This window comes from Triticum aestivum, chromosome 3A (genome assembly GCF_018294505.1).
Source record: "Triticum aestivum cultivar Chinese Spring chromosome 3A, IWGSC CS RefSeq v2.1, whole genome shotgun sequence".
Taxonomy (NCBI): Eukaryota; Viridiplantae; Streptophyta; class Magnoliopsida; order Poales; family Poaceae; genus Triticum; species Triticum aestivum.
In genome coordinates, this window is record NC_057800.1 from 647,472,690 (window position 1) to 647,488,038 (window position 15,349).

Here is a 15,349-nt window from a genome sequence, read left to right on the forward strand (position 1 = left end):
AACAAGTCAAAAAAAATATTTTGCAAAATTTTGTAGTATGCCGCTGTTAAGTGCACTGTTTAAATTGATGCTCCAAAACAAGAAGCGTGAAGTGTACTGTTTGAGCTAAAATCCCACCTCTAATCAAATAAATAAAATACTTTCACATGTAGTAGCTATCGTTATAACCTATGCCTTGCCCACCAGATCGGTAGCGATGGCATCTGGTAGTCAGTCGTTCGAAGACAATGGGAACCCATCAGATTTAGCACCCGAGTCGCTAAGGAACATGGCAGATTTGCCGTCTAGAGTAACTTACCACCACCTCCACCATTACCCCATCATGCCCCGGGATCCGATCAACTTTCTCTAATGTATCAGTGGATGGAGCAGTCTCGTCGAGACTCTTTAGAACACCAGAATAAGTTCATGGAGCAAATGTTCGGTATGATGAGAGGCCAACTGACTAAAAACCCAGAACAAGGTGTCACGATTGGAGACTTCCAAAAGACTAGAACACCAACCTTTTCAACCGCCACAGATCCATTAGCCGCAGATGATTGGTTGATGGACATAGAGCTGAAACTTAACACTGTGGGATGCACGGACCAAGAAAAAGTTCGGTATGCGTCCCATCAGTTAATTGGTCCTGCTACCACATGGTGGAGAAATGTCCAAATTATCATACCCGAAAACCACATAGTTACTTGGGACGAATTTAATAGGAGATTTCGAGATAACTACGTCCCGCAAAGTGCGATGGAAATAAAGAGGAAGGAATTCCTGAACCTCAAGCAAGGGTCTAAGACCATCACAGAGTACCTAGATGAGTTTAACTCACTATCCCGCTATGCACCAGAGGACACAAACACTGAGACCAAAAAGGTGTACCGGTTCATAGAAGGATTGAACCCGTCCATACAGCTTATTATAGCTCCTATAAAAATAACCGAGTTTCGGGAACTAGTAGACCGAGTCATTACAACTGAGAATCGGCAAATCTCCGTAGAGGAAGAGCGAAGGAAGAAAGCTAGGATGGACCCAAGGTTTGCCATGAGCTGTAGGAATCGTCCGGTTGGCCTAGTCCGCGTGCCAATGGTCGGGCCCATCCATCCTCCTTTCCGTCAAGCTCCTAGACCACCTTTTATGCCTCCAAGAGCCCCTATCAAATGTCATGTGTGCAGTGGACCACACTTGGCTCGAGATTGCCCAAAGGCGAGTGTTGTTTGTTTTGGTTGTGGACAAAAGGGACATTACAAAAATTAGTGCCCAAGCAAGGGTCAACCACAATCTAGCACAAATGGAGCTATTCCACCTCAAAATAAGCGCCAGGCTAATTCAGCACAAGTACATGGGAGTGCGTCCACTGCCAACCGCGGGCGTGGTCATGGAGGTCTTGCACGTGGACCATTCCGTCTGGCACATATGGATGTGGCACAAGTGGAATCGGCTTCAGACATAGTGACGGGTAACCTACTAATCCCTCCCGGAGTAGGACTAGTATTGTTTGACCCAGGAGCAACACATTCTTTCATATCACAATGCTTTGTTGAGACGCATAATCTGGACCGGACCCCCATAGCCAAACCCATAAAAGTAGATTCACCTGGAGGCCCAATAATTGTTGAACATGTCTGCCACAACCGTCCCATTTGCATTGAGGGCATAACCTTTAATGCTAGCCTATTTGTCATTGGCCTAAGAGGGTTAGACGTTATTCTTGGAATGGACTGGTTAGCGAGTCATGGAGCAAGAATGGATTGTGCAGAAAAATCCATATCCTTGAGAAGCCTAGAAAATAAACGGATAACCTTTAATAGTAGAAGAACCCGAGCGAAATCAAACCAAGCCTCAATAGACACTTTGGACAAAAAGGAGGCTAAAGATGTACCTGTAGTCCAAGAATTTTTGGACGTATTTCCGGAAGAATTACCCGGGATGCCACCAGACAGGGAGATAGAGTTCACAATTGATATCATCCCAGGTACGGCACCCATATCAAAACGAGCATACCGTATGTCCGCGAAAGAACTAAAGGAATTAAGAAAACAATTGGATGAACTAGAAGAAAAGGGGTTTATTCGACCAAGTGTGTCACCTTGGGCAGCACCAGTCTTATTTGTTAAGAAAAAGGACGGAAGTATGAGGCTATGTGTGGATTATTGAGCCTTGAATGAGGCGACCATTAAGAATAAGTACCTACTACCCCGGATAGATGATCTATTTGACCAATTGAAAGGAGCTACCGTCTTCTCAAAAATAGATCTCCGGTTAGGGTACCACCAACTAAAAGTAAAGGAAGAAGATATACCTAAGACTGCTTTCATAACCTGATATGGTCACCATGAATTCATGGTTGTTCCCTTCGGGCTCACAAATGCACCAGTAGTTTTCATGAACCTGACGAACCTAGTCCTCATGCCCTACTTAGACAAGTTTGTGGTAGTGTTCATCGATGATATCCTCATATACTCTTGAAGTATCGAGGAACATACTGAACACCTCCGGATAGTGCTACAGACCTTGAGAGAAAAACAACTCTATGCCAAATTCAAAAAGTGTGAATTTTGTCTAGAAGAAGTGTCCTTCTTTGGACACATTATATCAGGGAAAGGGATAGCTGTAGACCCTGCTAAGGTGGATACAGTGTTGGCATGGAAATCCCCAACCAACGTAACAGAGATTCGTAGCTTCCTTGGTTTAGCTGGATATTATCGAAGGTTCATAGAAGGCTTCTCCCAAAAAGCAGCCCCTATGACCAAATTACTAAGGAATGGAGTTCCATGTGACTGGAATGACAAGTGTGAGCAAAGTTTTCAGGAGTTAAAGAAACGGCTCACAACCACTCCTGTATTGGCTCTACCCAAACCAGGCAAAGCATTCACAGTATATTGCGATGCCTCTAGAGTTGGTTTGGGATGTGTGCTAATGCAAGATGGGAGAGTCATAGCCTATGCCTCTCGCCAGTTAAAGCCCCATGAACAAAACTACCCACCCATGACCTCGAGTTAGCTGCAGTGGTATTTGCGTTGAAGATGTGGAGGCACTACCTTTATGGAAACCGTTGTGAACTATACACGAACCATAAAAGCCTCAAGTATATCTTGACGCAAAAGGAGTTGAATATGAGACAAAGACGGTGGTTAGAACTCATTAAGGATTATGACCTTAGTGTTAACTACCACCCAGGAAAGGCTAATGTGGTGGCAGACGCCCTTAGCCGAAAAACCTCATGCAATCATGTCAAGATCCCAACCTATGATAAGCATCTGATACATGAGCTAGGAATGATGGGAATTGAATTCATACATAAACCGGGTGAGAAAATCCTAACCACATTAATAATCAGACCCAATTTGTTGGACGAAATCAAGGAAAACCAAACCAAAGATGAGTTCATTTGTGAGGAAAAACGCAGAATACAAGAAGGTCAACCATCAGAGTTTCGAATAGCAGAAGACGGGTCACTTTGGTATAAAACCCGATTATGTGTGCCAAATATCCTTGATATTAAGCAAATAATACTCCAGGAAGCACACAACACTCCGTACACCATCCACCCTGGTAGCACAAAAATGTACCGCGATGTCAAAGGTACATTTTGGTGGAGAAATATGAAAAGATAAATTGCTCAGTATGTGGATGAGTGTGACACTTGTAAGAGAGTAAAGGCAGAACACCAGCGACCACCAGGATTGTTGCAACCTCTCCAAATTCCGCAATGGAAATGGGACGAAATCCACATGGACTTTATCACCGGACTGCCCAAGACAAGAAATCGAGAGGAAATCATATGGGTCATAGTTGACCGACTCACTAAATCTGCCCATTTTATCCCTTTAGCCCCGGGTTGCTCCAGAGAAAAATTGGCTGAGCTATATATCCACAGGATAGTAGCTCTACATGGAACACCTTCCAAAATAGTGTCAGATCGTGGATCTATGTTTACATCCATGTTCTGGAAAAAATTACAAGAAGCGTTAGGAAGAAAATTGGATTTTAGTACCGCTTACCACCCCCAGACTAGCGGTCAAGTCGAGAGGGTGAACCAAATCATAGAAGACATGCTAAGGGCTTGCGTGCTAGATTTTGGTGACTCATGGAGCAAGCACTTACCCTTAGCAGAGTTCGCGTATAACAATAGCTACCAAGCTAGTATTGGTATGTCTCCATTTGAAGCCTTATACGGTCGAAGATGCCAAACCCCAATATGTTGGGTGGAAACCGGAGAAAAGAAACTCTTAGCACCCAACTTGGTCCAAGAAACCGAGGAAAAAGTTCGTATAATTAGAGAGCGGCTCAAGACAGCACAAAGCCGGCAAAAGAGCTATGCGGACAGGAGACGACGCGATATACAATACCAACCCGGAGACTTTGTTTATTTAAAAGTCTCACCAATTAAAGGTGTCAAGGGCTTTGGAGTATAAGGAAAACTAAGTCCGCGATATATTGGTCACTATCGGATCTTAAAAAGAAGAGGAACAGTGGCATACAAATTAGAATTGCTAGAGCACCTACAAGGGGTTCATGATGTATTTCATGTTTCCCAATTACACAAGAGCGTAAAGCCACCATTTGAGAGAGTCTCGGAGGAAAAATTAACCCTCTGAAAGGACCTAACGTATGAGGAGCATCCTAGTCGTATTTTGGACACCGAGGAAAAGAAACTCAGGAGTAAAACAATTAAATATTGCAAGGTGCAATGGGGAAATCATCCGGTGCGAGAAGCGACTTGGGAAAAAGAAGATGACCTCCGAGAAAAATATCCTTATCTTTTCAAGGTGCGACTCAACAAATTTCGAGGACGAAATTTTCTCTAAGGGGGAAAGGATGTAAAAACCGTAAAATAAATAAATAAATAAATAAATAGTAATAAAATTAGATAACGATAATTTCAATGGCGTTGCCAAAACATTAATTAAAATAATAGAAATAACTAAACTTAATTATTATTTTTATTACAGCTAATAGCATTTAGTCATGCACAACAATTCTTCTCCAAACCTCCCTATATTTTATAGACCCTTGTCTCATTTCCTTCACACAAAGTAAATGCCAACTAATGGCCAGCCAAGCAAATTACACTTGTCCCTAGTACAGTCCACAAGAGACACAAGTAGAGGCATGCATGCAAGACTAACCACGCATGCATGCCAGATGTAATGCCTCTCCAAACCGACATAGCTATTCACCCCACTATAAATAGGAGCCATCCCTTTCACTGTGGCCACACACAATCATCCGCTGGAGAAACCCGTCTGCCTTTTCACCTTGCCTTTTCACCTTCTGCCACACTGCTATCCTCCCCTGCTGTGAAGCTCTTTGGGTTGCATGCGCCACCAGGTACTAATCAAGTACCTTGTTGTGTTAGCCCTTCTTGCTTGATTTCTTATCTATCTCCACCTCGGTTTGAATCAGTCCATAAGCATCTATTCACCTTGATCTATTTACCTTGCTGTAAAAAGAGAAACAATAGTGAGTGAAAAAAAACATAAACTAGATGGAGGAAAACAAAGACATTGCAGTTTTGTGATTCATGTGTAGCTGTAAAAGAAAATCTATGTGTGTGTTCATCTCTGCGTTGTATTAGATCTGACATGCTAAGAATTAAATCTTAGAAATTAACCCATTATTAAGATTGCATGTGTAGCTTTGGGTCCAGACAATCTGTGTATGCTACTTGACCACTGTCATTTTCCGTAAACATTGGTTGGTTAATGTTCTGTTAAGAAATAAATCTCAAGATGGTATGTCTCACTTGCACATACCCTGTACCGGAAAATAACCCATTTAACTTTTGCACAAATGAAATATTGCTAGAATATCTCACTCATTTTTTTCCGGTTTCCCTTAGTATAATTTGAGTCTATCAATGTTGTTGTTCACTTGGTTGTTTGTGGGGTTCAGAGAGGAGTGTGCGCGCACACACAGTAGGAATACTTAGATTTAATTTGTGGCAGCACCTAACCATCACAAGCAATTAACTTGCCACCCATAGATTTGTAGTAAGCCTTTAACAGTGGGGATTCACTGGTTAATTCCTAGTTTTGAGCTTAATAAAAAGAATCATAGTAGTGCAGGGATAGCATAGTAGAGCATAAAATAATGATAAACAATATGGAGCAAATCTGCAGACCACGTCCACACCACAAGAGTAAAGCTTGATTAATTCCTTGGTCTTGAGATTAACAAGAAGCATGGCAGTAAGGGGAGTCACGGCACAAATACTTGTAGTAGAAGCAAGAACACTGCACAGAGAGGAATTTGGACTGGCACTTACACTAGTAGCAGTAGACAAAGGCGAGCCGGGCGCTGGTAGCGGCCATGTTGCCGGAGCCGTGCCGGTGAAGCCGCTCGCACCTGACGGCCGTAGTTGCACGCCTCATGCGTGCAGCTCTGCTGGAGGAAGATGTAGGCATGGAGACGTCGTTGCTGCTGCAGCCGGTGGCAAGCCCACCGGACCTGGATCAGGCGGCGCTAGGATTGAGTTGTGGCGACGTTTTTGGCGGCAGCGGATCAAATAAATAGGGGGATATGGTACAGGGAGACGAGGAGAATCTGTAGGTATCTGCCATGTCGCCGGAGATGCCCGGACGGGGCAGATCAAGGCAACGGCGGCCGTGCTCTGTTCTTGGGGGAGAGAGAGAGGTGAGTGGGCTGGTTCTGTTCGTGGGACAACGAGAAATTAAGTAGTATCTCTGGATAGACACGGGCCTTAACCAGCGAAGTACTAGTAGTACAGTACTGTGCTACTGTTCTTTTTACTTATCATTTCTTTTACCACTCTCTGGACTGGATGACATACATGCATGCTACTCTATTTTGGATGGCTTAATGCATTTTATCTCTCAATGGAACACTAGGACGTATCACCACTTAGTTAATTACATGTGGCTTGCTCAACATGGCCGTGTTGCTGGATGTTAGATTTTTAATTTGGAAAATAAATAATAATATAAACATGTTCCTGAAATAATTATCAGGATTCGATCTCGGACTCGTAGGAGCCACGTCTGGTGGTTCCGAGTTGATCGAAGCGCTACCCGGCAAGTCGTCATCTCCTTGACCATGTCTTCATAATTGTTTTTTGGGCTATGGGTCATTTCTAAAATTTTGCATAAGAATTAAAAATAAATTTTTTTCATAAATGAAATGAGATTTGGATCAGGTGGATCCACTAATTTGGCAATTGGACCAGATCAGGTGAAGTATCTGTATTAAGTAGTTGTAACCCGGGCAGGGCTACATTATAAATAAATATTTGGTGGGTAGGGGAGCTTATGTTGGTGAAGGCAACCCGGGTAGGGTTGGCTTGGATGGCGGGCTCCTCTACATAGGGTATCACATTAGGACACAACCAACTGGCGCTTACTTCAAAAGCGACGCAAATCGTACTGACCATAGACCTGGAATGGGACGGGCTGAACCGACTACCCATGCCAAGTAGCTGCCTCTACATGGGTGAGAAGGTGGATGTAGCCGGGTAGGTACAGTCACCCTAGGGCAGGACCGCCGGTCAGGGGTCTCGACCCGCGGGCCTTTAGTAAGGCAAGGTGGAAAAGCAGAGGTAGTGTACAGGTTGGTTAAAGGTTCTGGTTCCTTGGTCTAGTCGTGCGCACGGGTAGCGCATGGACGACTTGTACCAAGTGATGCTATGTGCAAAGCAGTACACCTCTGATCAGAGTAAATGTGATATCACTCCCAGCTTCCGGGATTGGAAGTGCGTCGTGTGGGTTTTCCTCTAACACAAGATGTAAGATCCCACGTCGCTCTGTCGCCAGTAGATTTTATGAATAAAATTTGGTTTTCAACAAAATGGGTTAAGGGAAAATATTTTTACCTACATAGTATTTTGAGATAATGGCTCGGTGGTGGTAGCCGTGGCCGATGAAGTTTTTCCTCTTTAAAAACTCATACATCCACTTTTCCCGGCGACTTGCGGAGTACGTATTTTATACGTACTCAGCTGCACTTATGTTGTTTTTGAGAGCAAGAGAGTTATGAGAACTCCGAGGCGATAGAGAATGGTACTTATGATGAGTCTGGTCATTTTAATGACTTCGGTTATACTGAAGTGGAGTATGATTATGAGGAAGTCGACAATCAAGGCTATGAAGAGTAGATTCCGTCCATGGTTGGTCGAAAAGGCTCGTACTAGAGGCGGGTGACGATCTATCGTCATGGCCGCTTAGGCTTAGTCGACACTTGAGGTGTCTATGTAATAAAAGCTTGCCTACTCATGGCAGCCGCTCCGTCTTGTACATGATACTGTTCTCCTTAATTGATCCTGGTGCAACTCTGAAGTGACGGCTTCCGTTACGCCTGGCTCTGTTGGACGTAACAGGGCGTCACATAATGGTTATTCTGTTTACATGAATAATACCTTTCATGGTCATGCACCCTATGTGAATGGTTTATTGAATCTCGGTCGTGATAATACACATGTTCACGCCAAAAAGATGTAGAGTTAATAATGATAGTGCCACTTTCTTGTGGCACTGCCGCTTAGGTCATATTGGCATAAGATGCATGAAGAAACTCCATGTTGATGGATGTTTGGAGTCACTTGATTTTGAATCGCTTGACACATGCGAGCCATGCCTCATGGGCAAGATGACTAAGACCCCGTTTTCAGGTACAATGAAACGGGCAAGTGACTTGTTGGAAATCATACATGCTGATGCGTGTGATCCAATGAGAATTGAAGCGTGCGGAGGATATCGCTATTTTCTCATCTCCACTAACGATTTGAGTAGATATAGATATATTTACTTACTGAAGCACAAGTCTAAAACATTTGAAAATTTCAAGCGATTTCAGAGTGAAGTTAAGAACAATCATAACAAGAAGATCAAATTCCTACGATCTGATCGATAAGAATGTCTGAGTTATGAGTTTGGCAATCACTCAAGACATTGTGGAATTGTTTCATAGTTGAAGCTGCCTGGAACACCACAGAGTAATGGTGTGTCCGGACGTCATAATCGAACCTTATGAGATATGGTGCGATCTATGATGTCTCTTACCGATCTACGGTTTTCATTTTGAGGATATGCGTTGGAGACAGCTGCATTCACTTTAGATAGGACACCATCTAAGTCCGTTGAGACGATGTCGTATGAATATGGTTTGGCAAGAAACCAAAGTTGTCGTTTCTTAATGTTTGGGGCTGCGATGCTTAAGGCTTCAGCCGGAGAAGCTCGGACCCAAAAGCGGACAAACACATCTTCATAGGATACCCAAAGGTAACAGTTGGGTATACCTTCTATCTCATATCCGAGGGCAAATTGTTTGTCGCTAAGAACGGGTCCTTTCTCGAGAAGGAGTTTCTCTCGAAAGAATTGAGTGGGAGGAAGATAGAACTTGATGAGGTTGTTGAACCTCTACTTCAACCACAAAGTGGTGCAACACAGAAAGATGTTTCTGTGGCGCCTATGTCGGTTGAAGAGGAAGTTAATGATAGTGATCATGAAGCTTCGGATCAAGTTGCTATCGAACCTCGTAGGTCAACAAGGATATGTGCTACTCCTGAGTGGTGCGGTGATCCTGTCTTAGATATCATGTTGTTAGACAACAATGAACCTACGAGCTATGGAGAAGCGATGGTGGGCCCGTATTCCAACAAATGGTTAGAAGCCATGAAATCCGAGATAGGATCCATGTATCAGAACAAAGTATGGACTTAGGTGGACTTGCCCGATGATCGGCAAGCCATTGAGATAAATGGATCTTTAAGAAGAAGACGGACGTGGGCGGTAATGTTACTGTCTATGAAGCTCGACTTGTGGGAAAGAGTCTTTTCACAAGTTCAAGGAGTTGACTACGATGAGAATTTCTCACCCGTAGTGATGATTAAGTCCGTCGGAATCATGTTAGCATTAGCTGTATTTTTCGATTATGAAATCTGACAGATGGATGTTAAAACAAGTTTTCTTACCAGTTTCCGTAAGAAAAGGTTGTATGTGATACAATAAAAGTTTTTGTCGATCCTAAGGATGCTAAAAGGTATGCTAGCTCCAGCAATCCTTCTATGGACTAGAGCAAGCATCTCGGAGTCAGAATACATGCTTTGATAGAGTGATCAAAGCTTTTAGGTTTATACAATGTTTGCTAGAAACTTGTATTTATAAGAAAGTGAGTGGGAGCACTACAACATTTCTGATAAGTATATGTGGATGACATATTGTAGATCCAAAATAATGTAGAGTTTCTGGAAAGCATAAACGGTTGTTTGAAGAGTGTTTTTCAAAGGAAGACCTGGATAAAGCTGCTTACATATTGGGCATCAAGATCTATAGAGATAGATCAAGACGCCTGATGATACTTTCAAAGAACGCACACCTTGACATGTTTTTGAAGGAGTTCAAAATAGATCAGTCAAAGAAGGGGTTCTTACCTGAGTTGTAAGGTGTGAAGTTGAGTAAGACTCGAAGATTGACCACGGTAGAAGAAAGAGGAAGGACGAAGGTCGTCCCCTATGCTTTTGTCATAGGCTCTGTACAGTATGCCATGCTGAGTGCCGCACCTGATGTGTGCCTTGCCACATGTCTGGCAAGAGGGTACAAAGGTGATCTAGGAGTGGATCACCAGATAGCGGTCAAAATTATCCTTAAAGGAATAAGGAAATATTTCTTGGTTATGGAGGTGACAAAGAGTTCAACGTAAAGAGTTACGTTGATGCAAGCTTAACACCTATCCAGATAGCTCTGAGTAGAGATACCGGATACATGTAATGGAGCAACAATTTGGAATAGCTCCAAGTGAAACGTGGTAGCAGCCTCTACGACATGACATAAAGTTTTACGAAATACATAGGGATCTGAATATGGCAAGACCCGTTGACTACAACCTCTCTCACAAGCATAACATGATCAAACCCAGAACTCATTGAGTGTTAATCACATAGTGATGTGAACTAGATTATTCAGTCCAGTAAACTCTTTGGATGTTGGTCACATGGCGATGTGACCTGTGAGTGTTAATCACATGGCGATGTGAACTAGATTATTGACTCTAGTGCAAGTGGGAGACTGTTGGAAATATGCCCTAGAGGCAATAATAAATTAGTTATTATTATTATATTTCATTGTTCATGATAATCGTTTATTATCCATGCTAGAATTGTATTGATAGGAAACTCAGATACATGTGTGGATACATAGACAACACCATGTCCCTAGTAAGCCTCTAGTTGACTAGCTCGTTGATCAATAGATGGTTACGGTTTCCTGACCATGGACATTGGATGTCGTTGATGACGGGATCACATCATTAGGAGAATGATGTGATGGACAAGACCCAATCCTAAGCCTAGCACAAGATCGTGTAGTTCGTATGCTAAAGCTTTTCTAATGTCAAGTATCATTTCCTTAGACCATGAGATTGTGCGACTCCCGGATACCGTAGGAGTGCTTTCGGTGTGCCAAACGTCACAACGTAACTGGGTGGCTATAAAGGTTCACTACAGGTATCTCCGAAAGTGTCTGTTGGGTTGGCACGAATCGAGACTGGGATTTGTCACTCTGTGTAACGGAGAGGTATCTCTGGGCCCACTCGGTAGGACATTATCATAATGTGCACAATGTGACCAAGGAGTTGATCACGGGATGATGTGTTACGGAACGAGTAAAGAGACTTGCCGGTAACGAGATTGAACAAGGTATCGGGATACCGACGATCGAATCTCGGGAAAGTATCATACCGATAGACAAAGGGAATTGTATACGGGATTGATTGAATCCTTGACATCGTGGTTCATCCGATAAGATCATCGTAGAGCATGTGGGAGAAAACATGGGTATCCAGATCCCGCTGTTGGTTATTGACCGGAGAGTTGTCTCGGCCATGTCTGCATGACTCCCGAACCCGTAGGGTCTACACACTTAAGGTCCGATGACGCTAGGGTTATAGGGAAAGTATGTACGCGGTTACCGAATGTTGTTCGGAGTCCCGGATGAGATCCCAGACATCACAAGGAGTTCCGGAATGGTCCGGAGGTAAAGATTGATATATAGGAAGTATGATTTTGGCCACCGGAAGTGTTCCGGGCATCACCGATAGTGTACCGGGACCACCAGAGGGGTCCGGGGGTCCACCAGGTGGGGCCACCAGCCCCGGAGGCCTACATGGGCCAATAGTGGGAAGGAACCAGCCCCTAGATGGGCTGGGGCGCCTCCCACTAAGGCCCAAGGCGCCTCCTAGAGGGGAGGGGGCAAACCCTAGGGCAGATGGACCTTAAGGCCCACCCTAGGTGTGCCCCCTCTCTCCCCCCTTGGCCGCAACCCTAGATGGGTTTTGGGGCTGCCGCCACCCCTAGGGAGGGAACCCTAGATGGGGGCGCAGCCCCTCCCCTTCCCCTATATATACTTGAGGTATTGGGGGCTGCAAGATACACGAGATCATCTCCCTCTTGCCGCAGCCCTACCTCTCTCCCTCCTCGTCTCTCGTAGTACTTGGCGAAGCTCTGCTGGAGTTCTACGCTCCTCCACCACCACCACGCCGTCGTGCTGCTGCTGGACGGAGTCTTCCCCAACCTCTCCTTCTCCCCTTGCTGGATCAAGGCGTGGGAGACGTCACCGGGCTGCACATGTGTTGAGCGCGGAGGCGCCATGGTTCGGCGCTTAGATCGGAATCAACCGCGATCTGAATCGCTACGAGTATGACTCCTTCATCCATGTTCTTGCAACGCTTCCGCTTAGCGATCTACAAGGGTATGTAGATGCACTCCCCTTCCCCTCGTTGCTAGATTACTCCATAGATTGATCTTGGTGATGCGTAGAAAATTTTAAATTTCTGCTACGATCCCCAACAGGCACAGCCCAACATGACGACGCTCTGGAACACGGCGTTCGCCTGGGCCGGGCCGGCGCCGACGCTCATCGACCTCACGGACCCCGAGGACGACGACGAGGATGCCTAGGGCAGCGCGCCGCCTCGTATTTTAGGCTGTTTTTATTTTTTTAAATGCAAACGTGGACGCGTGGACTCTCGCCGTCCTTCGTGGCCAGCTTTAATGTTTAATTAATGATGTTTCTCTTTTTTAATATGCATGCGTTCATTATTTTTTGCACCGTCAAAAATAGGTTTAGGTTAGCGTTGGGCGCACACGCCGACCCAAATGCGGAAGCGGACATCCGTGTCCGTCTGGCCGACCCAAACGGACAAAAAGTGGACGAAATCGCCGTCCGTTTGGGTCAGGCCGTTGGAGTTGCTCTTACCCCGCTTTATAAATAAAGCAAACCACCACGGCCACAAGGTACAACATAAGTCCACAAACACACACACGCACACAGGTAGCACAACACAAAGTACAATAAGGTTCTGCTAAGGGTCCGGCTCAACAAGCCCTAAAAGAATAAAAACAACAAGGGCATCATCTCAGAGGAGGAGCTAATGCGGCTCAGGTGGTGGAGGAGGGAGCGGCGGCGCCAAGCAATCTAGCTTATCGAATCGTAGAAACGGCTAGTTTTTTCCTTTGATAAAGGACATTTCATTGAATTGATTTATCAAGGTGATACAATCGTATCTAAAAAATGGCCGGACTCTGCATAACATTATATACATAGCCAACAAGTCCAAACGACCAAAAAATAAACATAGTTTTGCAGTAAAAATAAATCAATCCAGTCTAGGGTGGGGCAGATCCTATACGAAGATCACACCGCCATCCATGGAGGGAGAAAACCTCCCTGGCTGTACGCTCCAGCCGTGTAGAGGCCATCATAAAAAGGTCTTTGTCCTCAGAAACGGCTAGTAAATCGTTCTACAAGTTAATCATGCTAAAGGTTGAAATAATCATTCTAGAAGAGTTTTTTTAAGATCCAGTTGATGGTTGGCATATACTGATCATAAGCAGGGAGCAGGCTGGAAACAACAAAGTTCTAGAAGAGTTGAAATATGCATTACAACCAAAGCAACCACACTTGCTAATATAAGTTACATATCTGGTGAAAAAAAAGCTAAGTTATTCATGCAGAAAGAGAAACCAACCTAAAATTTTATTTCAAAGTGCTAATTTGGCCCCTGGTAGTTCATGACAGACAAAAGTTCCAAAACATGTGGATCATGTGCGGAAGACATAAGGAAGGAGCCTCTCACAGCAGTACAAGTGGAAGTAGAAGGCCACCACGAACCCTAGGACAAACCCGACAGCCGCTCCGATACTAGACTCTTCATTGATCCTGCGTAGCTTGATTGGTACCAGCATCCATCTTCGACTCCGGGGGCACTCGTCCAATGGTGCACCACAAAGGTCCCGGTTACCGGCAAAATTTAAAGGTGAGAAGTCCTGTGCAAAAGTGGGGATATGCCCTGATAGCAAATTGTCTGCAACATTGAACGAGGTTAACCGACCGAGCATGCTGAAGTGCTCTGGAATTTCACCTCCGAGCTGGTTATGTTGAAGGTTGACCATGTTCAGGTATGCCAAATTTGCCATACTCTCTGGGATTTCACTTGAAAAGTTATTGTATGAGGGATTCAGAGATGTCACATACGGTATCTGATGTGCAATACCAGAGGGAATGGATCCTGAAAAGTTGTTAGACGACAGGTCCAAGCCACTCATGCTTGTGCAATTTTGAAGACCTTGGGGAAATGGGCCTTCAAGTCCTAGGTTGCTGAGTCGCAGAGAGAGAACCCTGTTTTTGTCGGGGTGCCAGCATACCACACCAGTAAAGCGGCATATGTAACCGTCGGTGTTATTTCTGAAGTTCCAAGAGGATTTGAGTACACACAAGGGATCAATCACTGATTGTTGCACAGACTTCAGACACTGGATATCATGTTTAGTACTAAAACACAATGTTGAGCTGTTCAAGAGGAGCAACAAAAGGAGGAACTTGGTATCCTCAGCCATGGCTCTGCCGGGCCAAAAGCTGCAACTTGTTAATTCCAGTGCGGGCGCCACCTGACCAAAACATGTGTAAGAACAGCTAACCGAAAAAGGCTTTCGCCCCGCTTTATAGATAAAGCAAACCACCACAGCCACAAGGTCCAAACCAAGTTCACAACACACACAAGTCAATGCACACACGAACACACACGAAGTACAGAAGGGTTCCACTGAGGGCACAGCTCAACAAGCTCTATAAAGAGGGAAAAACAAAGGTGGCTTATAAACTCGGATTGAAATAAACCAGACCAATACATGGAGACACTACAAAGCAGCCTTCAGAAAGGAAAATAAGAAGACATGTTTACTTGCTTTGTTGATTTCAAGTACTACAAGATGATGAGTTTCAGAAAACTCACCAGTTGATGCAGCCAAAGCAGAGGCCACCGCCTGCAAAGATTGAACGGGAGCAACGCGTTTAAAACGGAGAGTCCCTCCAATAGAGGACATACTATTTTTCCTGCTAAATTCTAAAGT

General features: G+C 44.5%; 1 protein-coding gene and 1 long non-coding RNA gene across 3 annotated transcripts; both read right to left on the reverse strand.

The window, feature by feature from the left end:
* Positions 1 to 4,893: 4,893 nt before the first annotated feature.
* On the reverse strand, positions 4,894 to 6,739 carry LOC123062892 (uncharacterized). Of its 2 annotated transcripts, XR_006429949.1 has the most exons (3): positions 6,521 to 6,643; positions 6,260 to 6,441; positions 4,894 to 5,434 (listed from the first exon to the last, which is right to left on the reverse strand). It is a non-coding gene; the product is annotated as an uncharacterized lncRNA (long non-coding RNA). The 2 variants fall into 2 exon arrangements; XR_006429948.1 differs by having other exon boundaries at positions 6,260 to 6,739.
* Positions 6,740 to 14,041: 7,302 nt separating this feature from the next.
* On the reverse strand, positions 14,042 to 14,836 carry LOC123057084 (probably inactive leucine-rich repeat receptor-like protein kinase At5g48380). The gene has a single exon (XM_044480236.1). The coding sequence runs from the start codon at positions 14,834 to 14,836 to the stop codon at positions 14,042 to 14,044; it is 795 nt and encodes a 264-aa protein (XP_044336171.1).
* Positions 14,837 to 15,349: the final 513 nt, after the last annotated feature.